At 39.3% G+C, this 27,572-nt stretch overlaps 2 protein-coding genes across 4 annotated transcripts in view; one reads left to right on the top strand and one right to left on the bottom strand.

Moving 5' to 3' along the window:
- Window positions 1-62: 62 nt before the first annotated feature.
- Window positions 63-22,942, bottom strand: st14 (ST14 transmembrane serine protease matriptase). Of its 2 annotated transcripts, none has more exons than XM_062422959.1 (19): window positions 22,862-22,942; window positions 15,456-15,600; window positions 14,665-14,825; window positions 13,346-13,416; window positions 12,725-12,897; window positions 11,970-12,005; window positions 11,237-11,465; window positions 9,749-9,888; window positions 9,491-9,594; window positions 8,969-9,078; window positions 8,260-8,390; window positions 7,726-7,830; window positions 6,984-7,091; window positions 6,390-6,503; window positions 5,672-5,791; window positions 5,021-5,201; window positions 2,411-2,679; window positions 1,717-1,853; window positions 63-1,585 (listed from the first exon to the last, which is right to left on the bottom strand). In XM_062422959.1, exons 1-19 carry the CDS (start codon window positions 22,886-22,888, stop codon window positions 1,424-1,426), a joined length of 2,523 nt encoding a protein of 840 aa, XP_062278943.1. In that variant the 5' UTR covers window positions 22,889-22,942; the 3' UTR covers window positions 63-1,423. The 2 variants fall into 2 exon arrangements, with proteins under 2 accessions (XP_062278943.1, XP_062278944.1); XM_062422960.1 differs by having other exon boundaries at window positions 11,237-11,462.
- Window positions 22,943-25,312: 2,370 nt separating this feature from the next.
- Window positions 25,313-27,572, top strand: part of aplp1 (amyloid beta (A4) precursor-like protein 1) — a 36,297-nt gene continuing 34,037 nt past the window's right edge. Inside the window, exon 1 of one of the 2 annotated variants that reach the window (XM_062422962.1) lies at window positions 25,313-25,598. In XM_062422962.1, the coding sequence (XP_062278946.1) occupies window positions 25,533-25,598 (66 nt within the window). In that variant the 5' untranslated portion in view covers window positions 25,313-25,532. The remainder of the gene's footprint in view (window positions 25,599-27,572) is intronic. The other variant, XM_062422961.1, reaches the window with a different exon arrangement.

Genomic DNA, 27,572 nt, shown 5'->3' with positions numbered 1-27,572 from the left:
TGTCAGTAATCCAAATCACAGTCACAGTGTACAATACTCATGAAATTATCTTAAAGGTTGGCCTATACTTTTTAGACTTTTTATTTAGACTTGCGATGTTTAACTGTAATAAATAAAACTAATCAATAAAAAAAAGGTCCACTGAGCAACATCCTCATTACACTTTTCGTCTTATTTTTTCCTCTTTCGATAAATAATACTTATTCAAATCTTTGGTTTACTTATCTGGGATTTAATATTTACAGGATAAGTCAGATATGAAGTCAAAAGGTGTAAAAGAAGCCATCTAGTCAAATCTTAGATTAAAAAGGTGATTGAGCTGGTCATGGCTGAAGAGAAGACACTTTGATTTGCTTCAGTGTATGGCTGACCCCAATCACCCTGACTTAACTGGAGACCTGTGCAATAGCCAACTAGATCTCAGCTCTCCTCGTCCTCCACCGCGTTTCTGAATATAACATTTTGGCAAATCATTCACAGACCTGGCAATACCAGTAAGTATCTGTAAATATAAAACAGAAATACTCAAAACCCGTGTTAAGATCAACAATAACTTAAAACAACTTAAGAATCCCTATGGATTCTTTAAGGATCATGCTGCTGTTTTTGCTGTTTTTTTTGCCCACAAACTACAAGTCTGGTATAATTAACATTACTGCTGGCGATTTTCCAAAGCAAACCATGGGCTTTTAGATTGATTAATGCATTTTATACCTTACAGACAGCTACAGCTTTTCATTCATTTAATTTTAATATGAAAATGCCCTTTCAGAGATTTAAGCAATTTAGTTTTTTTTGTCAAACTTGCATTATCATCACATGGTAATGCAGTTGTCTCGGCAAGTTGAAATTTATAACATACTGATAAAAAGTGAAACTAATGGCTGCCTAGTAGAAACTATGCTAAGCTTTGGAAATAATCAGCAGTAATGTCTGAGTGTCTTGTAGCAAACAGGCCAAAAACTAACATTATTATTATTATTATTATACATAAAACTCCAAATTTAAAGCTATCTACAGCATGAGCCACTGGCAAAGTGCAAAATTAACTGCCGTCCAAAAACAGAAAGACATCTCACCTTCAAGAAATACATAATACTAAGTTAAAGGATTTTACTTTTTCTTGGCACTAAACAACAAATTAAAATTATTATTATTTTTTTTTTAAAAGCCAAGTGAAACATGACATCATTGATGTGGGTAAAAGACAATGCACTGATTTATGCCCTTAAAAACTATACAAAATTTGTGTCATTCATCTGAGTAGCTGGGTCCATGCAACAGTCTCCTCAGTGTGAGTCTGCTGCTAAATGAATACATCCTGGAGAGACTTGTCCTTGATCAGACTCAAATGTTCCATCTCCATGTTTTTTAGCACTATGACGCTGTTCCCCCCCTGCATCCCACACTGTTCCTCACAACCTCAAACACCTGTCTCCTTCTTGATCCACTCTCTGAACTTGGTGACGCGGGAGTAGACACCGGGCTTGTTCCGACGAGCACAGCCCTCACCCCAGCTCACAATGCCGGCCTGGAACCACTTCCCACTCTCCTCAAAACACACCAGGGGGCCACCGGAGTCTCCCTGGTGAACATGGTCAGGGAAGAATGGTTATTAGACTGGGTTTGAAAGTGAAAGCACGATAATTACAGGGTGTGAAAACCTATCTATAAGCCCTTTGTGCTTTTATTCTTCTATTGAGAACATGTTCTCACCTGGCATGCATCAACTCCTCCTGCCAAGAATCCGCTGCAGAGCATCCTGGAGGTGACCTGGCCCTCCATGACCGTGTTACACACCGTGTCATTGATGATTTTCAGCGAAGCTTTTTGCAGAATCTGTGCCTTTTGACCTAAAGGAGCAGGACAAAGGGGTCAGCACTCTGCCACGTGTTCATCACTAACATCAAAGGTGTTAATGGGCTGGATTAGTGTTAGCTAATGAAGGTTTAAGAGGCTTCCCACGAGAGCCGATGTCTGTCTTGATATATGGATATGGAAGAAGGCTTAATGGAATAGAGCAGATTAGAAAAAGATGAAAGAAAAGGGATGGAGGGTTGAGCGGAAGAGAAGTATGTCATGATGAGAGAGATAAAGAAATGGGAGGGATATTAAAGGAAAGGAAGACGACAGAATAAAATGTGAAAGATGAAGGGAAGAAGGAGGAAGAAGGCAGGGAGAGAAGATGAAGGACAGAGATGAATAGCTCATTGTGAGAAGGATGGGGGAGGAGCGTGACGTCTTAATTTTGATGCAAGTTGGATATGCAAAGAGGAAAAACACAATTGTAGAGTGGGTCAACCATAATTGAGGAATAACAGTATAAAGCTTTAGAATTTGTATAATAATCAAGTACAATAAATTAAAAATTAAAAAAAGACAACAGTTCTACCAGAATCATGCATAATACCTCCTTCTCGGACCGTGCCCCAGCCAGTGACCCAGCAGACCATGCCTGCAGGGAAGACGTGGGAGGAAGAGGGTAGGCAGATGGGTTGGATGGTGTTAGTGAACTTTAGCGGCTCGGAGAGCTCCAGTAATGCAATGTCATAGTCAAAGTTCATGCGGTTGTAATCCGGGTGGCTGATGATCTTCTTTACTGGGCGGCGTTGTACATCTTCCTGCTTGTACTGGTCCTGCATGCCACTGTAGGTTTGCCAGTTGCTTGCAAGATGGTTCCTGTGGTAGCATATATAGAATCAGGGGGCAAAGGTTAAGTTTCTTAACATGCATGAACCAGAATGGAGGAAGGCAATATGATCTAACACTTGTGCTCCACTTGTGATCCAAAACCAATAGCCATGCAACGTATGATTTTTTTCAAGGTTATAATGTTCATATTTTGATGAAACTGTGTCAGAGAGGTGATGTTTCAACCCAACCCAGAAAACCCATTCCAAAAAAATAATTACTTTCTCTTTAACAGTCTCGACAAAACTCGACTTCATAAACACAAAGGCAGCTACACTATTAAATTTTTTTTTTTTTTAAACGGTAAAGAACTGATAGAAGGGTTGCTGTTAAATTAATGTAAAATTAACATGTCTTGCTATTACTGAAATTAACACTTTGTTGCTGTTTTTATAAATACAGCATAAAACGTATTTTCTACTTTCTACAACATACTGCCAAAAGGGTTGCAGTTTATTACACCACTCAACACACTACTGTGTAACTGGCTACTAGCAGTGAGGACTACAGTGAGATTTGTTAAATTTTTAAAAAATGTTTGTGACCTCTAACAATTACTCACTGACAGTATTTACAACAGTGAATCAACAGTCATTTGAATTGTGACTTAAATGTTAAGACAAATGATATAATTTCAAGGTGTTTCCTTCAAACATGTCTCACTTTATTAGCATTTTAAATGAAATGAACTCATTCACGTAATTTAATTTAAAACTTAAAGTAGTAGTAGTGCATTCTGTTTGAATAAAGTACACAAATAAAGAAAAAAAAAATATTAAAATGCTCCTCTAATGCAAGCTGTAACCTCACTGTCCAAGTTAAGTGTGTATTCATAAGGGTAATAATGAGTGAGAAAGTGACTGATTGGGCAACTTTGTCATCTGTGACAGGACTTTGTCCCGTCCTGCTGGGGTGTCTCTTTCAGTCTATTCTTATGAAACACCTAGAAAACAAAAAAGTGTATTCAGAGAGGGAGTGGAAAAACATTTAATTTATTATTAATTATAATACGCAATTTATATAGCTCATCCATTGTTAAGTGCATCTATCCAGGAATGTATCACTTAAGAACCAAGTTGGGGATGTTGCTGTAAATTACAGATGTATTTCAAATAGGCCACTATAGTACGATTTCAAAACTTAATTCAAGTGCAATATTTATTTTTCACATTCCATTGGAATAAAATTAATTTCAAGAAAACAATTTCAACAAAAACTCCAAAACATCATGATTGGTTAATAAATCAGAAATAATTTCAAATAATAGATTTCAGTCTCAACAAAAAAAACAACATTCTATTAAAATAGCTTATTTTGTTTGATGTGATCAGTTAGTATGGTGCTAAATCATTGTCATAGACAGATGTAAAGGCATATAGCACAATTCAAGTTAATTAGAGATTGTATGTATTTTGCCTATGCTACCAAGCAAAGCAAAAAGTAACTCACCTACTGATTCGCTGGATGAAGATGGGTGAAAAATCATACTTCACAGTCCAGGCAGACGCTTGCAAACTCTTAACTGTTGTTTGTGTTCCCAAATTGCAACGCAAAATGCTATGAAGTACTGTTTTCTTTCCTCCGAGCAATCAATACAGTAAAATACTGTTATCTTTTTTCTGAGCCATTTAAATCAACCTAATTGTACAGTAATGTATTGCACTTAAAGTTGACAAGATTGTATTGTTGACATTTTGATGTGAAATAACAGCAAATTCTAGTATTTGCATTCATGATATTGTCTCTGCCCCCATACAAGAATAAGAAAATTACATGCTAGGTATAATGATGTGTTGTTGTCAGGAAGCTATAAAGTTGCTTCCATTTGTAGTCAGGAAAATGCTTACATATTAAATAGTGGCATTTTATATAGCAAATATCACCACCAACTGTGAATCTGTAAAAATGAAAACACTTCCTGCTCAATCACAGTGGAAGTGTTTCAGGTCCAACAGCATGGTTAGTGCTCCACCTACAGGGTGCTCTGATAAATACAGGTCAATGCTTTCATAGATGAGATGTAAATTTAGCCCCCCCCCCCCCCCCCCCCAGGATTTTTTTGAATTAACTCTATCATCAGGGGCCCATTTTCTGACTGATTTGTATATAGATGATTTTCTGTTGTGCACAGTTTTAGTTTTTCTCTGACAGAATGTGAATATTGCATAATGAGATCAAATAAAATGTAAAAAAATGTGATGAATAAAATATAAGGGAGACAATAACAGTTCATACACCAAAATACATGAGGGAGAATCTGTTCCATATCATATATAGTCCTGCTGTGCACATGTGTGTGAGTGTTATGAATCTTAAGGCTGTGACTTACGCTTGGTCGTGGGTGACAAAGCAGTGGGCCGCCGAAAGGAGCCACTTTTCCGAGAGGATTGAGGCACCACAAACATGCCCATATGTCAGGAAGTGAAGGCTGACCTGCCAGGGCCATTCCCCGAGGTCAGCATTCTGCCCTCCTACGATGCGGTTCAGCTTATAGGGCCTGGTGCCACAATCTGTCATTTTACAAAAAATGTAATGAGAGAGGAGGGGGGATAGATGGCAAGTGCAAAATACTAGGTGATTCTGGCATGAATGAATGGAGGGAAAAATCAGAAAATTAGATTAAGTTGACTTGAAGCCAACATGGCGCCAGCCTTGGCTGTGAATGCTACAATGACTATTTGGAATCCTAATAAGGCACACTGGCATATTAGCTGATCAAAAAAAGGGGGAAAAAATACAACACAGTCACACCCTGAGGCTTAGCAACAAAAACTTCAGAGATGACAAGAGATGCTTTCAAAGAAGAATGAAATAAATAAAGTAGTTAAGGCCTGAGGGTTTTTTCTGACAGACACACCAACAGACGGCTCAACCCAGCTCTTCTATGATCCAGTTTGAATGGCAGTGTAGAGATTAGATCCACTCTCAGCTGGCTTAAATTTTTAATAAGATGAATTTTGCAAGGGAAAACATTTCTTACTACAGGTAGCCTCATCTGATTTGTCAGAGCAGTCGTTGACGTGGTCACATTCAGCGTTCACCTTGTTGACACAGTCACCGTTGTTACACTTGAAGCTGAAGTCAGAGCAGATGCCCGGCGCTATAGTGGGGTGGAGACAGGTCCCAAAATCAAAACACATACCGTATTTCAATCAAAGTGTTAGAGCATTACTAAGTTTAACCAGTAAAACACTATGCAATCAGCAAGGCTTCAAAGTGAGGCTTGAATGCACAATGCATAGTGATTTAGGAGCAGATTGCATTGATTGGGCGTATTGATTGGGGTTGAGGTCTAATATCCCTCTTTATTCACAGAAGTGAAAATCAAAAGGAAATGCAAGAGTACCTTGTGTGTATGTTGGTGTGTGTGTGTGTGTGTGTGTATGTGTGTGTGTGTGTGTGTGTGTGCGTGCGTGCGTGCGTGCGTGCGTGCGTGCGTGCGAGACTGAGTGAGTGAGTGAAAGGGAAATTTATAAAAAAGTGAAGTAGTGAGTAGAAGGAAATAAAAGAAAGAGTGAGAAGTGAAAAACTGAATCAAATGGAGTCTTCATTGCAGCATTTTTGCAAAGACTGAAACTCTACTCTGCTGTGAATGAAGATTAATTGCTTAATGGTTTGTGTAACATGCTTATAAATCATTTTGGTGGGGATTTTCAAATGCACAACTGACTGGGAAGAGAATAAGCAATGCCACTTACAGGTTTTACAAGAGGCTTCATCACTTCCATCTTCGCAGTCCTTCTTATTGTTACACACAACATCCTGAGGCAGACAAACCCCATTCCCACAGCGCCACTCGTTCTCATCACAACCTGGAAGCAAAGGAACACAAAGATTAAGAATTTACAAGAAAATAAAGATGAAAACTTGAGTACAGAGCAGACAAGCCAGTAGGCTTCAAAAGGACATTAGTGGTGCAGCCACGGTGGACATTACCATCTGTCTCTGTTCTTCTTGCATGTATTTCACATGATTAAGCCTTTGGATGGATGTTGAGCAAATTGGGAAAGGCTTCAAACAAACTCCATCACTGATAAAATAATGACTGCACACAGCCCAGGAGTGAGTAGCCACAGTATTATCCCCTAAAGAGTGCTTTCAGGAGCAACCACACCACAACTGCTCAGCCTCCGGACATTCTTCTAAAAATACTACCTAGACTTCTCCTCCCCTTCCACTGTTGTATTCTGCCCCCTGCCCGGGGAGAGAACTATGCTCATTCTTTGTTTTTCGTAATAAATTGTTGAAGCACATCTTGTTGTTGGTGTGGTCCTTGCTAGTGAAATACTTACTGCACCGTTTCTCATCGCTGCCGTCTCCGCAATCGTTGACACGATCACACACCCACATTTTCGGTTTGCACAGGCCATTTGTACAAGAAAACTGATCCTCCTCACAGTCTGAAACAAAAATTATATGTATTGAACAATGGAACTGAAGATGAAAATTGTTATGAAAAGGGATGGAAAAGTAATGGCTCAAACATTAAAGATATAGTGAAACATTTTGGGAAATACAGTTACTCACTGAAAGAGATGAGAATACCACTCTGAGGTCTGTATGATAGATATGCAAACAGCTGGAAAACAGCTAGTCTGGCTCTGTCCGAATTTTAAAAAACTGTCTATAAGCATCTTAAGAGCTCACTAATAACACATTATATCTCATTGATTACATTTTTACAAAACCCAAAGAGTAAAAAAGTTATGGTTTTACAGGAGTTAGGTACTGGACTATTCCTTGGTTGGGTGCAGTCTTGTCATCACCATTACCTTTGGACAGTATTAAACAAGCTGTTTCCCTCTGTTTCCAGTCCATTATGCTAAGTTGAGCTAGCCAGGTGCTCGCCATATCTTTATATTTAAGAGGCACATATTGATCAGTGGTTTCAAACAATCGATAAGAAAATAATGTATAATCGTAATTCCAACAAAGTCAAATGATTTCTTTACAGACCTGCAAGGAGGATAAAGGAAAGAGATTAAGAAATGAGGAGATACAGGAAAAGTATGGTTGGGTCAAGGGGGAACTTACTGCACTTCATCTCGTCGCTCATATCTCCGCAGTCATTCCAGCCATCACACTTCAGTTCTTTCCCGATGCAGATACCGGAGTTGCAGGCAAACTTGTTGGGACAAGCTGCATACAGAAGACACAGAAGACACAAAAGAGAAAGGAAGAAAATGAGTATGATGACAAATTAAGCAAAAGCAAGTGACAGTGTATGTTCACAACATCCATCGTGTTGCCAGCTCTTGTCCCTGTTGATCAAAGCAATTATAAATCCATTTCAGTCAAACTAGGAGACACCATAAAGAGCAGAGGGTATTGAAAGTGGAGTGCTCCTGACTGACAGTGGCAAATAAAATGGACCCAATAAACAAGCTCTCCGGTGATTAGTCTAGCTCTTGAGTTTCACTGCCACAGTCTCTAAGCCTTTATCACAAACAGCTCTATTCAACACCACTCTGTAATGGCAGACTATGTATGTCACTGTCTCATCTCAATATTTCAACCATGTTGCCAAGTGCCATGTAAATGTGGGTGCAAGAAAGACTTTTAACTCACGGTCTGTGGGATCGTAGGCACTGTACTCAGCTCTGAAGCCTTTGTCAGTGTAAGACTCATCAGAGTGGAAGATCACATCTAGGACGTTGGTCTGACTAGTCAAAGCCAAAGAGGACATCTCTCCACAATACCTGGTGCAAAAGAACAACTATGCTTAAAAGGGAAATTCTGGTGTATTACAACTTAAGTCATATTTTCTTAAATTTTGGCCATCAACTATGGGTTATAATTAAAATTTCCTCAACAAAGTTACAGCTGACATCTGGAATCATTGCAATGGTTCAGTCAGACTATCAGACAGATTTTTTAAAAATCGTCATCTTAGCCAGGTAGAACCACTGTATCTATAGGTAAACTGAGAATGAATGCACCCAAAATGTCAGTAATAATCCCAAAATGCACAGGAAAACTGTGTGCACAACTGTAGCTAGAACAGTCAGTCAAAGTTGATCAAGGATGTCTGTTTGTAAACTGTGATGTACTGTATATTTACGACATACAGTCTGGGGAATCACTTGTATGACTGCTTGTCCAACTGTGCATGTGTCTTGCCAGTCGGACTTCTTTTTAGCTTTGTAACCTATTGAGACCTGTGGTATCATTTACTAATCAAAGGAATGATGCAAAAAAAATTGGAAATTAGTCCTAGGTTGTATTAAGCTGAAGATAAGTAAAACAAGCATGTCATTTAAATGAGTTCAAATCTTACTTGGTACCCATAACCTCCACATAGTCTTTGTGACACACACGGACATCCACCTGAGGCTCTTTCATGCGGAACATGGTGAACTTCACCCGCACCTTTTTGCCAGCAGGGACCTACAGTGTAGAGGCAGAAGTGATTGGTTCATTACAACCTTATTTACCATGCATGTCACTCTTCCACCTACACACACAAGCCCATACACACATCGATATCTATCTGTATCCCTTGTAAATGCCAGCATACAAGATGCAACACAGCAAAACAGGCAGTGTGTGCACACACACACTACATACAATGCACCAGCAAACAGAACCAACACACAAAACACTGCAGCACAGCTATAGCCGCAGCAGCAACAGCCATCTGACAGATGAAGATAGAAGAGGTACTGAACAGCTTGGCTTTGATAGTGCTGCCTCAGCGTTCCTCCTGTGGCAGGCTAAGAGTGGTGGAGGGGGAAGAGGAGGTGGGTGAGGGGGGTTTCAGGTAGAGGAGGGGGGCTGGAAGAGGAGCACTGTAGCAAACCTTAATAGTCCACTTGCAGTCCATGGCAGGGGGATAGAAGCTGGGGTGAAGTGGGGAAGTGATGACTCCTGTGCCGTTAGTGATGGTGCCACCACAGGTTTTTACTGAAAAGAATGTGTCATATTAACAACAACATAATACATTTGTAATGGGATTGAGTAAATAACTAAAGTAAACATAGGTGAACTGGTGTAGATATTGTCCAGAATGCTGCAGGTGAATGGATGTTATAGTTCCTGTGAATGTGAACTTGATTACCTTGAGCTATTGGGATGGCTTTATACTTGGCCTGAAAGCCAGGTCGCTGGACATCACTGTCAGTAATCAAGTTGATGAGCATGATGTTTCCAGACGACACCACCTCCAGAGGATTGGAGGGGGGCCTCTGACCACACTTCCTGTGGGAAGAGAAGTAGTAGCTAGATTGTGCAATTACAGAATCAGAAACCGGTGTTTTAGAGGACCTACACCTGTGCCTGTGTGTGTTTGGTGTGTGTGTGTGTGTGTGTGTGTGGCAAATACAATCATGATGCATAAGCTGAATGATCTGATGCATTTACTGAATGGAGTTTCACTCTCCTAATCAAAACACTTTAGGATGTGCAACACTTATCAAATTCATATACAGCTGTAAATCTTTTTAGTTGAAAGCACTAAAACATCAATTGCAACAAACAGCTTTAAAATGTTTTGGAAAAAATAATTTGAAAAGAAATCAATAGATAAGCAGTGAGAGGTAGAGGAGGAGATAAATAAGGATAGAAATTGTTTAGGCACAGTTTCAAAGTCAAACATTAGGTACATTAGCAAAAAGTTTCAACACTGCTGGCAGCAGAGCCATGGAGGTGTGAATGACGCTGCGAAGGCAGCAATACATCTACCTCCAGTAGAATAATGACATTATAGAGTATTATATTATAGCTCTCATAAACCCCATGTCACCTTGGATAAAGCTGATCGCTCAATAGCATTATAAAAATGTTATGCATTGCTTGGTAACACATATTTGTTTGGCAATGGTTTCTGAGTTTAAAATTGCCTGCAGCTACAACTGATGTGGCATTCAGGAGCCTCTAGTTTCAGTATCATAGCCTTCCCCCATAGACAAAGTGCAAGTACAGTGTTGTAGCAGGATTCAGGTTGGCACCCTTCATAGATTTGAAAGGAAAGGTCTTTTTGAGCAAACTCAGTCTCACTGAGGTCTCAAAAGTTAACAATAAAATGGGACATGCAGCACTAGAGGCTTCAGGGCCAAAAAGCCAAGTGGAACATGTTTTCCACCCACATCAAAACAGCTTTTATTCCTAAATACCTCTGCAATATTTCAGTTAAATACAAAGTGATTCCTAGTGGTTGTCCTCTGGGAATTGTGTAGAACTGTATTTCCCCTCTCTCTCATCTTCAAGGCTAAATAAATGAGACAAATTGTGGTTGAGCCCTATCAAACAAACCCTTCTACCAAGGTTTAAGGCAAAATCAGAATGTGATGTGTGTCATAATTTGAAGTACTGTAAGAGCAAAAATTAGTCAATTTACTTGTTTTCTTCTAAATAAAATTCCTCATGGGGGAGGCATTACTGCATAGAACACTGCACTGCATATCACTAGTATACAGTGTAATGGGAAAGCTTGATCCATCAAGGATTTAACTAAAAAAAAGAGTACCAGTATGACCTTGTACCATAGCCAACACATTTTCCATCAGCGCGCCTGAGCCCTTTGGACATTCCTAGCCATGTGACTTACTCTGTGATGGCCTGAGAATCATCTGGACTCAAAGAATCATAGATGAAGACAAAGTCATCAGAGCAGTCATCCTCAATGTGGAAGAAAGGGAAACTGAGAGAAATGATGTGGTTCTCTGCGGCTCGGATCTGCCATTGGCACCGGGACTTTGGGGGGTAGCCGATTGGGTACCCGGGAGATGAAAATTCAGACGCCGTTTCTTTAGCCTCTAAACGGTGGAAACACCCTACTGGAAATAACAACATTGGTCGTTTATGCAACAGTGATTTACAGCGGGTAAATTCAGATCTGATCATACACATGTACTATATCTTAAGATATGCTGCCGGTAAATATTGCTTTTAACTGCTCTTTCTTGGAATCAATTTTCAATTATGCAAATATCAGGTCTGAACACTATGTGATCAGACCTGATAGTGCTACCATCCTTTATGTTAGAATGGATGAATGTAAAGATAGATTAATGTAAGGATGGTACAGCTGCTATACTAATGAAATGTAATGTGGTCTAATCTTCCTAAAGATATGAATCACCAGACAGTGTCAAACAGACGTGTCAGGCATAGTGACTGACTAGCCTTGGCCTGATGCAGGGTTCTCAATCTCTGACTAGAGCAGCACATGTACAGTACAGCCAGGCCAGCCATTCGTTACAGACTGGCAGGAGGGTGAGCATCTAGCCAGCTGGAAAATTACAGCTGCAAATGATTGAAATGGGACACGCTGTACTCACCGGCTCTGGGGTCCCTGGCCATGCGAGGATCTGTGGCTGAAGACAGAGAGAGAGAGGAAGAGAGAGTGGCAGAGAAACAGGAGGAAAGGTAAGAATGGGTCACCAAAGTTGGGAGGCTGATAGAATTTGATGCATGAGCCTAAAATATTTGGGTTGCACATTTTCTGTTCCATTTCTCTGTGGTTAAAGGAACTGGTGATGGTGTGTAGCTCTTTCTGCTCCATCTCACCTTGCCCTGCAGCAGCAACCCATACATATCTGTCTAACTATCTGGGACAGCAACATCAAATCATACCCACAGAAATCATTTTAAAGAGGGCCAAAAACCACTGAGTCACAGGGCTAGCTCCTGGCTGGTGGCCAGGATGTGGACAAATGCAATGTGAATGCTGAGAAGACAGAAGGAAGAAAAATGGCTGTCTCAAGCCAGGCCAGGGCCCAGCTAATATCATTAGAGGATCCAAACAGCATAAAATGTGCAATCTCAGATGCAGCACAAGCAGAGAGGTCTGGCTTATCTGTTATCATCTTATCAGCACAACTCAGAGTGTGCTTCTATAATACAAATAGAAAGCATACAGAATACCAATGCTGATAGGAGATGACAATGACCTTATTCAGATCTATATTCACAGTGCTTTCTCTTTGCTGATTGTTAAATGTCATAATCTGGAGCCGACTGCAGCAAAGACCCAGTTGTCCCCCTTCTTTTGCCCCTTGGTGTGACCCTTTCCTCTGGTCCTGATGGTACCTACATGAGGCAGTGACTTCGCTGATCTTGATATTTTTATGGCTCCTCATGCTGCGCTGCTCCTTAATGCCATTCTCCAATGTCTCTAACACCCGCTCTTCGGAGAACTCCGGCAAGATATCCAGGTCATCGACTGGAATATCAAACTGAGACCAATAGTAGGCAATCACACCCTCACTACAACAAGCAGAGATGGGGAACGGAGAGGGAGGGTAGGAAGGAAGAGTACAGAGAGACCATTCAGCAACATGCTTCAATGTTCAAGAGGAGGCAAAGATTAGTGGAACATGGGTGATTTATATCTACTGTAAATAGCAAGCCAAATTAAATAAAAATGAAATCAGTCAGAGAGAAATCCTGCTGATTCTGCCATTAAGCATTTGCTGCATGCTCTGTTCACACCCTGTGTGTAGTACAGTATGACTACACAGGGTGGAAACAGTAGTGTTGTACTATTACTACATCACACACAGCTGAGTGTGATCAACAGACCACACCAAACCTTGATTTTTCTGTTGTCATATATGCAACACACTTGAAACTCTGAACCCACAAAAGGTCAGTGGAATCAAGTTTTCATAAGCATTACAGTAGTATACAAAAAAATACTAAGTACTGAAAGTACCTGAATGCAGTGATGACAGACTTGCTGTAGTATTTTTCGAGGAATGAATCTGTCTTGAAGATGTCCTGCAGCTGTGTAGAGACATTTTTTTTTTTTACTGAACAGATCATGTACAGGATTTCTTGCTTGTCTGCCTAAAGACAATGTACAAATTAGCATGTTAACATAAAAACTGCCTTCCATGAAAAGCACACAACAATGTGATTCTCATTAACTGCCTTGCCTTCAGCTGCAGTGAGTGCCGAACTGTATCAGGCAAGGCTGCAGCCACACTTTGAGGTCTTAAATGCATGCCACCATTATATATTATGCATGTACAGCGTTAGCTAACCTCAGAGCGCTCTTTGTGTGAAGAAAAACTGCAATGGCTGTAGTGTGTAGACTGCTAAGAGAAAGTCAGAGCATCTGAGTACTGGTTATGTCCCTCAAGGTAACATTAAAAAGGGGAGAGAACTAGTTTTCACAAAAGCAGACAGTGATATTGAGGGAGAAAAGATGGTTTTCTGCAAGATAAAAAAGTATATTATTGAAAAATAAAATATCAAGACTAGGTGGAAAATTACAATTCCTAAAGTGCAAGTCAACAACATCAGATATGAACCCATTGCCATTTTCCTAACCCATCAAGAGGAGATAAAATACAGTTATACAATTATCAAGGACTATTAGACGTGGTGCTAGAGATGTGGCACTGTAAAGCTGTGGTTTAACCTCTAAGGCTCATTGATAGCTTTGGCCCAAAATTATTTACTTGAAGAAATACCAGTTTCACCTATCATGTACTGTAAGCATCAACCTAAATCTGAAATTAATCTTTAAAAGTTGACTTTTTTTTTGCATGTGATTGCAAACCCAGAACATCATAAAGCTTTTCCCCCAATCATCTAGTCATCTAATATTGCAGTCGACCATTAACACTAATCTTCGCCCAATTCCTTAACTTCAGTACCTTCTCACAGAGAAAGTGAGTGCTTGATGGGGTTTGAGCGGGGTTCTTTACTATCAGCATGTTTCGTAAGTGGTGCTACAAACATCTCCACTGCCTCCATTAATAGTAGAAGTTGTTGAAACAATTATTAAGGGAATGTGCAGCGTTTTATTCCCCTCAGGCAAATGTGCTTTTAGCTGTTTCTGTGCACTGGAAGGGGCAGAGCAAAGCACATTTCCATGATGCCAAACAACATCTGCAACATATCCTTAGAGAGGAGAACTGATTGTAATGCTTTGCTCAAAATAGTTCACAATAAACAATCAAACATAATAGACCATGGAAAGGGAACAAAAGTAGTAAAGTCATATTTTTTGGGTGTCAAACTCACTGTTGCCTGCAGGTCCTCTGCCAAATCCTTGAAATCCTTGCTGTTGGTGTCCTCCAGCTTCTGATTATATGGCACATTAGCCAGCTTCATATGGCCACTGTACACCTGTATTGATGGGATGAGCTTCTTACTGATGGTGGCTTCTGAATTAGCATCTTTAACTTGAAGGAGAGAGGCAGAGAAAAGTGTTTGATCAATGAAATGTAATAAAATAGCTGCCTCTGATGAAAGCGGAGACTTGGGGTTTTTAAAAAGGCCTTCAAACACAATTTTGAGGTTGTGCAGTGCAATCTCATATTGAGAAGACAGCTTGGCTTTCAGAGCAATTAAAACAGCCAGTTGAATCAAGACACTGTTTATCAAGACTTCAGAGGCCTTTTTGTCAGAACCCGTATGTGTAAATGACAAGGAAGCTGTGCCATGGGCTCTGTGACATTTTTTCCTCCTTTGCATTATTAAAGGAGCAAGTCAGAGCTGTCAAGTAAGCTAACACTAATGGGAAATTAAAATGTCCAAACAAGCCACTCTTACAGGCAAATATCAAAGAACTGTGCCTTCACAGCAAGTATAAATGATCCACTTTACAGTTTCTGATGTTAGGCCTGCCTTGGCAGTGACTGATGTTAGCAACGTAAACACTCCAAATATCTAATTTACTTATATTTATTTTATGCAAGACATTTTTTTCTTACTTTTTAATTTACCCAAACATATAAAAGCATGGCACTGTATTCCAAGTCTATATACTGGATGATATAATGCAGGAAAGCTTTCAACTACAGTACACTCACAGACAAACAGCCAGATGAGGAACGCTGCAACAGCCGCAAGGATGAGTAGCGCCACAAGAACCCCGACCGTGATGCCAACCTTCCTCTTTGATGTTTTCTCTTTGCTGGTTAAGAAGTCGATCCGCTCATGGTTGTCATTGCGTCCCTGATGCAGAAAAAAAACATATAAACAACAAACAGAGCAAGTGTGTCATTTTGATTTATTTTTTTATTTACTTTGATTACTCCGCGAACAAGAAGAGGTGTTTTCCTTCATACTGCATCTTAAGGTGGATATCAAACACAGTTTTACCCAAAACTTAAGATGGATCCCCTAATTATCCTACAAGGACTGGGTCATCAACAACAGTTTAACTGATTCTGTGCAAGGTTTTTGATCCTCATTCCATGTAAATAAATACTGTTGGGTAGTTCAGTGTTTTAATTATATTAATGTACACATTATACATGAATAAATAAGCTTTGAATCTTAGGATAATGAACTAGATGAGGTCTTAATTGAGCATTTATATGACATTTTGGTATTTTCTATAACAACCTGTAAATATACTAATCCCATAACAGAAATGATATACCATGGTTCCTCACACTAACAATTCTGACAATGACTGTGCTGGTTTAAAGGTTAGTAGGAAAAATCCATTGACAGGCTAACAAAGAAACCGATTCAGCATAATTGAGGAAGACAGTTTGGGCAAGTTTGTACTTGAGGAGGAGAAAATGGGGTAAAAAAGGGGACAAACGTAAACAAGAATACTTTTACGTCTCAATATTTAAGGACTATTTAAGGAAATAAACTAATGAACTATGACACTATCAAGAAAAAAGTTATGAGAACCTCCTCAAAATGCTTTCATAGAGGGATGAGTCCAAACAAGCATATGTCTGCAGAACAGGTGAAACCAGTTTATGTTCCCATACTCCCACCACACATGCATTCATACATGGCATGATCAATACGGGATACCTTGTACATATTATGGATATGATGCTGTAGGCTGTGTGTGTGTGTGTGTGTGTGTCTGTCGATACAGTGTGAGTGTCTGTTGTTGAGCCATCGCATGTGGGCGGATTGAGAGAAAAGGTTTCAGGCTGTTTAGTAATCAACACACAATGAATTCAGTGCCTGTAGCCCATGAGTGAATAAGCCCAAGTGCCATTAGGGATGGAGAATCACTTTGGTATTAAATCAATTTGTCAGATGTGCTGCCCCTTAAGATGGGGGCTCAATTACATGAGTCTAGATGATAACTCATGGCAATTAAGGCCTATTCTTATCCGGCCCGGGATTCTACACATGCTTTCTAATTGGAATCTCTAACAGCAATCATGGGCCAGAATGAGGGGAATCATTAGAGATGGGGTCAGTAAGTGCTCCGGGGTCTCTCTCTATCAATCAGCCTGATCACAGCCTAATAAAACCATTACATGCTCTTCATCATATCCCATTCGTCACTCTTAGAAAGAAATACTATTCCTTTATTTAACTATGTGTAGAACTTTTTGTAAACCGCATCTCAAAGCGCTATCCTATTATTAAACAAAAAAGGATTTCAACATTGAACCCTGAATGAAAAAAATGGCACAAAATGCTGATGCAAACTCAAAGAAGCATTAATGTCACATCAAAGTGAGTGACGACTCTGTGGTGGGTTGCTACCGAGTACTGTATTTCTGAGTCGTCTAACCAGTGTGACAGGTGGAAACAAGTTGACACTGCTGTGAGGTGTGGTTTTAAAAAAAAAAAAGCAGCTTAACCACAAGCTTAGTTGTTTCTGTTTAATTTCACGCTGCACCTTATTAACAACCAATTACTTTTACTAATCCAGATTTGTTTCTATGGTGAAGCAGAAATATTAAGTACTGTACAAAGACATAACTTTGAGGTATATAACATGAAAATGTCTGTTTACTCAACTGTTTAATATAAGTCTGATGACTGATTTACAAGTTTGCACAACAGACAATACAATGTTTTTCCAGAATAAACCTTCAATAACGGTCTTAGTTTTACATTAACTCAAGTGAAGGACATAAGTGCCTTTTCTGCAGATGATTCATCCAAATTCTCCATGTTGACCTGAAGTTTCATTGCTAAAATCAACCATCGATATGTAATGATACAAAGCACAGGGCTGCAAAAAACCTCCAACAGCCTGGAGCCCAAACAATATTCATCATGTGGATTATTTTCAGTTTCAGTTTTCATTTTACCAACATTAAATGTTAGAAGAAGACTTAAAAAAAGGAAGGAAGTAAGATTAAATGAGTGGGTATGAAAATATATTGTAAAGTGTGATTATAGGTCAACATACAGTACCATTTAAATGTTACACTGTAATAGCAATGCAATATTTCATGTTATGAAGTGCTGTGTAACAGTGTCCTTAAATTGTCTCAGTTAAACCATCTCTTGGCTGCTGGTAGATCTGGTAGACCAGATTTGTCTCAACAGAAACTACAGAGGACGAAGCAGTGTCAGTGTCAGTTAGTTTACTTACATTCCCAAAACTATAACTGTATCTGATTTCCATGTATGTCTTAAATTTGACACTTTTATTCCTTCATCTTTGCCTTATTATCTCCTGAGCTGTCTTGCTTCTGTTGACTTGGGGAGGCTATACACTCCCAAGTGCTTCCTACAACAAAGATTTGCAGGTGTCTTTTTTTATTTTAGCCACCTGTGAACCCTGTAATGCCTTTTTTTAGTTCTCTTTTCTAAATTCTTTGAATGAGATCAACTGAACCTCATTTCCCTAATGTATCAAGTGTTAATCCTAACCATGACAGAGGCAGTTGAAACTTTACCTGCAGTCAAACTGAGTGGGTGAGAACCCCCCCCCCCCCCCCCCCCCCTCTCTAAATAAAGTAGGAGTAGGAAAAGCACAGGTCACAGGTGTGAATAATAAAATCAATGATGGATGAGTGATTAATTCCATTTAGGCCCTTTGTAAGTATAGTTCATGCTGACTCACTGTTACACAGCTGTGACTTACCGGGACACTTGCACAAAATGGAGATGCCAATTCCTAAGACCTGTTTCTACTATGACAAACCAAAATGGCTGCATTCAAAAGGACCATGTGGTTTTCAACCTCTTATTTCCCCCATTTAAGGGCAGCAGCAACACGATGGTTGATTTTCTGTCACCTAGTCTTAACTGGGTGAGAACTAGGGAATGCAATTCGTTTCCTTATTGATTAATCACTTTGTCCAGAAAATGAAAGGAAACGGTGAAAAATGTCCATCAGTATTTCTTGGAGCTGTCTTCAAATGCCTTATTTCATATGACAGACAGACCAAAGTTTAAAGATATTCAGTTTACTATCACATATGACAAAAGCTGTAAATCCTCTTTCAGGAAGCTGCAACCCGTATTTTTTTGTTTGCATTTGTTTGCATTACTGAAACAATTATTCAATTATCAAAATGAGTTGCCAACTTGTTTTTTGTCAATTAAATCGATTAACTGTTGCAGCTTTAATGTGAACAGCATATAACCATGCAATCTTTTTTTCCCCCATGAGCTTGTCTGTTCACACGTGTTCAGCCCAATATTCTTCCCCTGGTAAGATGAAGTATATATGTTGTATCAGTCTGAAAGATTTTGATGTACATGTCATTTACACTGTGTAATAATCAAGGCCAGGTTACATTAGCAACATGTTTATGAGAGCAACTTTGGTACAAGCTTGTTTTCCATTGAACTAAGTTTCACAATGTATTGAATTCATTGAAGCCACTAAAGTAGTTTGTCACAGGCTTGGAAAATTTCCCAGATCAAAATGTAGCCACAAACTGCAATTTCAACATTTTAAGGCAAAGCAGTCAGCTCTTGGGTGGAGCTTTAAAAAGTTCCTGTTTGACTTCTCTACACTCACAAGCACTGATCAGTCCTATCTGGACAGGGAACGATAGGCTGTAACCAAAAAAGCAATTAAGAAAACGATGGGTCAGTTAATGCCATTTAGGCTTCAGTCTGCCCTAACACCTATATATAACTTTTACCTGACAACAGCCTTAAGCAAACATTCAGCAGTTAGTCACTTACACTACAGCATCAGTCAGGTGGCTGTGTATGATGAAGAGTGGTCCCATAGCCTTGTGACATGCTACCACCTTGCTGCTCAAAGAGGAGATTGGCAGAGGTTTGGGAGAAAAATCATCCCTTACTGTGTCTTCCTTGCTACAGAAATGAGAAGCAATACTGCTGCTGCTCTTGAACAGAGAAAGCATCCATCAGATTGAGTACACTCCTTGAAATTGGCTAATTTTACGCAAATTCTGCACCCATGGACACAGACAGTGGCTAACAGCTGGAGAACCCTGATAAAGACCAAAGCCTGAGTGGAACAGAACACAGCTGAATGCAGTTTACACACTGTTAAAGATTAAACTTGTCCCCTGTATTGCCAATTGTGCATTTTAATGTATCATTCTGGAGAGTCAATAATAACAGAGGTGACATGAACGCCACATTCAAATCACTTCTTTTAATGTATCATTCTGGAGAGTCAATAATAACAGAGATGACATGAACGCCACATTCAAATCACTTCTTTTAATGTATCATTCTGGAGAGTCAATAATAACAGAGGTGACATGAACGCCACATTCAAATCACTTCTACTGCTCAGTTTTAACACGTCTGTCCTGGAAATGTAGGCTAAAATGCAACAGAAAAGGAAAAATGGCCTTGCCTGAAGAATTATTTACTGACTACTCCACTGAGTCACTACATAAACAGAGAACAGACTGACTACATTAATCACAGTATCCCCATCTGATGTAATAAATAAGACTGACCTCATTGTTTGTGAGTAATCAAACATTAACAAAGGAAGACATGTTCATTTTTACTAAGCTTCACTTGTTGCCACTTATGCAATTTAAAACAAGTATCTGTCTCAGCCTTTAAATGAAAAAAATACCAAGGTGCGGCATGGCAGCTTTGAAGCCTGTTTATTTTACCATTTGGTAAGTGGGTTGATGACTGTTAAGTTACATTTAAATTAGTTTTTTGTTCTTTCAGTGTGAAAAATATTTATGATATATCACAGAATTCTACAGAGAGGACCCTAAGAAAGATAATGAATCCTGACAGAAAGGTAATATTTATGACAGAACTATCCAAAGTACATTAAACCTGTTAAAATGAAACCATTTGAACCTGCAGTATAATTGTTTGTCCCATCTCTAACAGACATAAAATAATCTTTAGGAAAAAAATACAATAATAATTTATTTATTTTTAGGGGTGCTAAGATCAAATTAAGTGGTGCTTGAGCACCTCTAAAAAGGGTGTAAAATCACCACTGGTTGCAATTGACAATTATTTTCATTTTCGACAATCAATTAACTGTTTGGTCTTTAAAATGTCTTTCTTTAAATCTTTAAAAATAGTAAAAAAAAAAATAACAACAACAAAAAAACTAAGCCCATCACTGTTTCCAAGAGACAAGGTGACACCTTCAAAACGTCTTGTTTTGTCCACAACAGTCCACAACCCAAAGATAATCAGTTTACTATCATAGAAACCTAAGGAAACTAGAAAAATATTCACATTTGAGATGATAGAATTAGAGCATGTTTTCACTAAGAATTAACTCAAAACAATCTATCAATTATCAGAATATTTGGCTATTAACAACTATTATTTCTTGGGAATATCAAACACCTCTTCAAAAAATAACTTTTAAAACAATTCAGAAAAAATGAAAATAACAGCACTGTTTTGTTTGTTTTTCTACTTAACAGTGTGGGCAGCCTATTGTCTCAGAGATAAGAAATGGCACTTAAAGTATATTTTGATATGCTGTACTTTACATAAAACACACACACACACACACACACACACACACACACACACACACACACACACACACACACACACACACACACACAGTTCATGTTCATGTCAGATTATATTAAGAAAGAAAAATACATTTCTTTTGCCTGGATCCTGTTATTCTTCACTCACATTCTTAGAAACACACATACAAGTCCACTACAGTGTTTATTTCCCCAGAGACTGTTTTCATGAAGCTGTCAAATAAAGGTTCTAGAGAGCCAGTGGGTATGGGCAGCACAACCCAAAGCCTTGTAACCATTAATGAGCCCCTTTACAAAGAGAGGTTCACCTTTAGCAGACTGTCACTATTTCCTACCTACATCCTGTGCTGGTATTTCATCAAGTGTTGTTCTGCTACCAAAGAGACCCAGAATACTGAAGTCTCAAACAAGACTGAATTATGTTGTAATAAGAACTGTATGGATATTAACACAATGTATGCATGCTGCAGGATACTCTGGCTTATGGTTTGTGCAAAATAAGCTCTTGGCAGTTTCACACTCTATTATAACTTAAAATACAATTCTGCTCAACTATTACATTACAAAATGGCATAATTTATTGTAAAATTGAAACAGGTGAAATGCCGCCAGGTTAAAATCACTATGAATCACTGTAGCAACTTGTAGATGGCCTTTATTTCCATTTCTATGATCTGAGTCTGAATATCTGCCAGCAGGTGTAGTAGCCTACTCATGCAGCACCACGCCCTTTTGTATGAGGGGCTGACTTAAATGAGAAACCACTGTAAATGAATACCTCAACAGTTTCTGTCCAACACTTGTGTGTTGGTTCTAAGAATAGTCTAAACGTGACTCAGCTGAAATGTGTAATGAAAAGGAACCTCAAACTTTATATTTTGGTCTTTGCCAAACTCCAAAACATGACTTTGAACAAACAGAACCAGGAGTATCAATACCAACTACTACTACTGAAAGAGAGAGCTTGGGTTAGGCTTTCTAGGCCTCCTGTCCTGCATGAAAGAACAACTTATAGTATCTCATCAGATCCAGTTCACAGGCTTTGAAATGATGAGAGATCTGATATTAATAGTAGTTAATATCTTTAATCTCAATATGTCAATATATTTAGAAATCCTGATCATATCTTAAGTACTTCCACCTCAGCACAAAACATATTTTTAAAGTAAACATCAATGTGAAGTCAGCATATAAAAGTTTCCTTGTCCAATTATGTCAATTCAAAAAAATGACTTTATTTTGGGCCTACAGAGTAATGGGGTTATTTTCCCTCACTCATGGCGACAGCAAATTCAAAAACCTTTAAGGTCACTCATGATATCCTGGCCAAAATGGAAACACCACAGAGAATAGAAACCACCACATTTCTTTCGTTAAATTAATCATTCATTCAAATATCAATGATGATGATTTCACAAAAGGGCCCATTAATGCTCAAATAAAGAGCTAAACAATAGAGTAAACTCCTTTACGTGAATATGTAATAGAAACTATCTCTCTGTGGGAGATAACGAGCACTGTTTGCTTTTACTAACTTGACGTGAAAGCAGCTGTGTGAAATTAACGAAACTTACGTCGTATTCATATCTGGCGGAATACATCTTCAGAAACTCTTTTCCTGGAGTCCAACAGGATCCCAGACAATTCCGTACCTGGTTTCTTTTTCCCCCTTTTGAGTGTTTAAAGTTACAAACCCTTAATCTGTAACTTTAGTGTTTGGAAGCAATAAAAACAGTATTTGCAGGCGTCAAAGTTGAATCAGAGTGTCTCTTCCTGTATCGTCGCGCGCTGGGAATGCCGAAAACACCTGAAACAGACCTCTGCCTGACTCACCTTTGCAACAGACCACGCCCCCAAAATACCTGCAGCAGCTGCATTGTAGCCGTCAGTGGGTAAAACCACGCTGCTTCCCATATTATAGCCTATACATTATATTGTACTTTAAATTGTCCATATATCAACGTTTTTGTAACAACCACCTTCTTCACCTTTTGGAAATTATTCTTCTTCTGAGAGGTTTTACAGCAGTTGGCATCCCTGATGTTGCTTTACTGCCACCCTCAGATTTTATTCTCCCCTAGTGTCCATTCATTTTATGTATAGCTGTCTTTCCAGTCCAGTCGTCCTGAAAAAAACAACCTAAATAAACCATTCCTCCCTTCCCAGAGTTAAATATACTTTACCTTACCCTCCTATTTCCCCCAACTGTGTCATAATTTCCAGCATGTTATATGCAAAGACCTGATCCATGTTTCCCTGTGATTAAATGTGTACTGTTAATGTTGCTGTGTCTAATTCTCACCCTGCTTATTATTACTTGCTCTTCTACTTCTTAACAGACACTGTTTTAGATTGAGTGTAGATGAGCGTTATCCCAATGCAGTTGTCACTGTTGAATTACCTTTCTCCACACTTTCCGTTTGGGGATTATAGTAACTGCAGGCATGCACTAAGGGGGGGGAAGTTCATTTCTTCATTTTCTTACCACGTGTTCCCCCTGCTGACTATATGTGGACATTGCTGCCAAACATGCTCCTCATGTGAAATGCAGTTTGAAATGCTTATAAGCTTTAAGATAAAAGGAGAAGAAAATGCTTAGTTATAGCCTGTCATAAACTCTTATCACCCTGCATTCAACATAATTTATGTGGACTTTGTTTAGAAAACTTACAAAATTTAGCCTGCAAAATAAGTATAAAATGTAGGCTATTTAGTTTAGCCTCTATACTGCAAATTATAAATAACTTACTGTACAATGCAATGCAATACAACACCACAAAGTATAGAAATGGAGCTGAGTCAACACTTCTGTTTTATATTGCATAAAGGTAGTATTTATTGACTGTATTTGAGGAAGAGGGGGAGAACAAGAGTTATATATTATATATTGTTCACTCACTATATTTGTACATTCATTCATCTGCTTTTGCAGTGGTTCCAAACCGTTTTAAAGAAGCATTTATCTACGTGTGACTGTTACTACACGCTAAGTCAATCAACTGCATATAAAATAATCTGATCAGGTGATGGCTTTAGTGTGGATTTGAGTCTTGTTCAAGTGAACCATAGAGGGATATTTATCCATAATGTGTCTGATTAGTCCAAAATGTATTTTTCAGCATGACAGTGACCCCAAACACAAAGCCAAGGTCATAATCCAGCAAATACACCCCTTTGGGCCTGTGTGGGGCAACTGCAGGCAAAAAATTGAGCCAGGCAGGCCACAATAAGCCATTATCAGCGTGAAATTAGGAGCATGTGTGGGCCCCACACTATGGAGCCCAGGTGGTGTGTGTATGGTGGTGTGAGTATCCTACTGTGGCCCCGCAGCATGCCCACTGTGAGCTACCCGTAAGTGGGCTAACCCACAGTGGGCACCACACTCAGGCCACACCAGAGTTATACTGGGGTCCCATAGTGTGGGGCCAACAAGTACACCTCATTTCTTGCTGGAAATGGGGCCAACAGTGGGCTGCCATAAGGGACCCTAAAGCAGCATGTTTAATCAACTATCTTCAGTGACAAAAAGAGCAAGGAGTCCTACAACAGATGGCATGGTCCCCTCAGAGCCCTGATTTCAACATCACTGAGTCATGGTGATTACATGAGGACATAATTCAATTTAGGTGAGCCAGTTTGCAAACACTTAGAACGATTTTAACTGATAACATTATAGGTGACACTTTTTTGGAGGTGGACCACTGTCTCTGAGTGATTCAATAGTGATTCAGTATCGTGATATTACATTCAAATGTGTAATCTGCATCCTGTGAGTTAGAAACTGTCCATCATTCAGTCAATATGTTCAGTGTTCAGCAGCCTCTTAAATCTACAAATTTAAACTGAATAAATAATGTCAATTCTATTTTGGGTGGATTCTCCCCTTAAACTGACACATGGAAATCAGTGGGCGAACTCCATGCCATGTCGTATTTTCACCAGATCACCACCAGATGTCTCTCCTCACTAAGCCATGGCCAGGGCACCTTGAGTAAAGCCTGTGATAAACACCCGCAGAAACAGGGCTTGGTTCTGTCAGACTTCATCCACATAAAAGCCCAGGCTGCCATTGGAGAGCCCGTTGGAAAAGAGCGAACAGGACGCAGACGCAGGAGCTATCGCAGGAAGGCGCCGACAAAACGCAGTGTCCATCACTCCAGCTGATGTAACCAGACAGCATATGTTGGAGTCAGTTATTTTACAATAGCAACTCGGTCCTAAAAAGATACAAAAGAAGGAGAGAAAATGGGACATTCCGCAATAGCTATATTGATGGCTGTATTGTCCCATTGCGTGTGGGAAAACGTCGAGGTAAGAACCAGACAATCTGAATCATATATTATGGCGCACTGAAAATGTGATGTGTTTTGATGATTGTCGACGTGACTTTAAGATTAAATGCGGTATTTTTTGTTGATGTCGACATCATACATACACGCCACGCATGCAGTTGCTCGTATCTTCATATTGCTGACACACACCCTTATCTAGGGCAGGTTTAATTTGTAAATGCGTCCCCGAGCACTGTCCTATGTCAACAAGAGTAAGGACACACAACGTCCACAAAAATGCAGTGATGGTAAAATTGGTTGAAATGCAAATGCGGTTATAAGATATGAATGGAAGTTCACACACTGGATATAAATATAACTGGCTACATACATAGGTGGTTTGCAGTGTATGTGGCTCGCTGCGTCAAGCCTGGGCCTGTATCTGACATGAAAAAAATGTTATAAAGGCCTTTTGCTCTGTGGAGGGATGGAGATCAAATCCCATCTCTTTGCATCCCATCTGGCCTTGTCAGAGGAAGAAATCAGCTCAAATCCATCCTTTATAGGAGTGGTGCAACTCTTGAGCAGGATGGATTCATGCATATTCAATTACTGTTCTGTGTTACATTTGGTCTTAATGGAAGAACACTGAATATATAAGAAAACCCCAGTTGAATCTTACAGTGAGGAGTAGTAAGTAAAGGCACTGTGGCGCATAAACCGTTTTACTGTCAGATTTTCAGTCAAACATCTTCTTTCAGATTAATTTGATAATGCATGTGAATAAAGTGTTAAAAGCTGCCTGACACATCACAGAGAGGATAATTTTGATTTAACATACAGTCGGTGTGTGTGATACAGTATACTAATGAGAACTCTTGGGTCATCTTATTGGATTCTGTCTCCATCAATGCTAGAGAAGAGATAGTGAAAGTCTCTTGTACAGATCTACAGATCAATGGGGCCACCAGCTGCTCCTGCCTCCCTCTTGTCTCATCACGACTTACAGCAGGCCCACAGTTTGATTGACTCGACCTTTATATGTCAACAACTATTTTGTCACTTATCATCTCCCCTGTAATAGAACTGAGATGTGCATTCAGTTTGCAGCGTTGCCCTCATATGTGGGAGCTGGGTGGTATTGAAGGTGCCTGTTAACATGGAGGGGAGGAGGATGGGAGAAGGATGAGTCATGATGTCCCAGCTGGAGCTGAGGTTCAGGTCAATCCTCCTTTTTTGACCTGGAAATGAAGAGTGAATAAAGCTGCTCTTGAGTGCTGTTTTGATAGAAAAAAAAATTGCTGGCTGGTTCAGAGTCTCCCCAAGTTTCTAAGAGGATTTGCGAGATGTTTATTTATTAGCCATCTTCCACACTGAGTCTATAACAGTCATAAAGCCTCTCCTTTCATTCTTAAATAATTTCACTTCTGTAAGAGCCTTAGTGGGATTACTGCTATGCTGAGGAGCAGACTTGAGCTTCATACAAGGAGACCTGCCCATGAAGGTTTACGCTGAAGATTATGACACTATGAGAGGGTTGGCTGGCTGGATTACACTGTGGTATTAGTCCCAATAAAACTGTCAGCTTCCCCTAATTTACTCAACTGCAGTTCGGCTGAAATGTGTGAATTGGGCAAATTGGTTTGATCTCTTTTATGGTGTAATATTTTAATTTGTTAGTGCATCGGGATAAAGTCTAATCATCACGCTTCCAAATTTAATTGCTAGGCAGTATTTAATAGTGATTAATAAATTAGTAAAGGAAAAGTGAAGCCCAAATACACCTCTTTTTAAAAAATTTCCCTGCTGAAATAAACATTTAACATGTGTTGTTACTATGATTGGACAGACACATTGTGGTCAAGCTGTCATTTATGTCACATTCAGTAATGGCTTTAAAGGTGCCTCAGTTTGAATAGCACTTCTAGTACCTGGCATGGCATCCAAAGCATTTAGCTAATTGACACGCTGAGCTGTGCTCATCCTGACATGAAAGGTCATGCATGAAAAGATG

The sequence above is a fragment of the Scomber scombrus genome, chromosome 7 (assembly GCF_963691925.1).
Source record: "Scomber scombrus chromosome 7, fScoSco1.1, whole genome shotgun sequence".
Taxonomy (NCBI): Eukaryota; Metazoa; Chordata; class Actinopteri; order Scombriformes; family Scombridae; genus Scomber; species Scomber scombrus.
This window is presented reverse-complemented; position numbering and strand designations above follow the sequence as displayed.

Excerpts from the sequence above, each read along its gene's own strand:
- st14 (XM_062422959.1), bottom strand. The coding sequence starts at position 22,888 with ATGTATTCCGCCAGATATGAATACGAC. Across the intron at positions 12,006-12,724 it reads CAGCGAAGTCACTGCCTCAT|CCACAGATCCTCGCATGGCC; the intron begins GTAGGTACCATC and ends CTCTGTCTTCAG. Across the intron at positions 9,079-9,490 it reads ACTGCAAGTGGACTATTAAG|GTCCCTGCTGGCAAAAAGGT; the intron begins GTTTGCTACAGT and ends TCTACACTGTAG.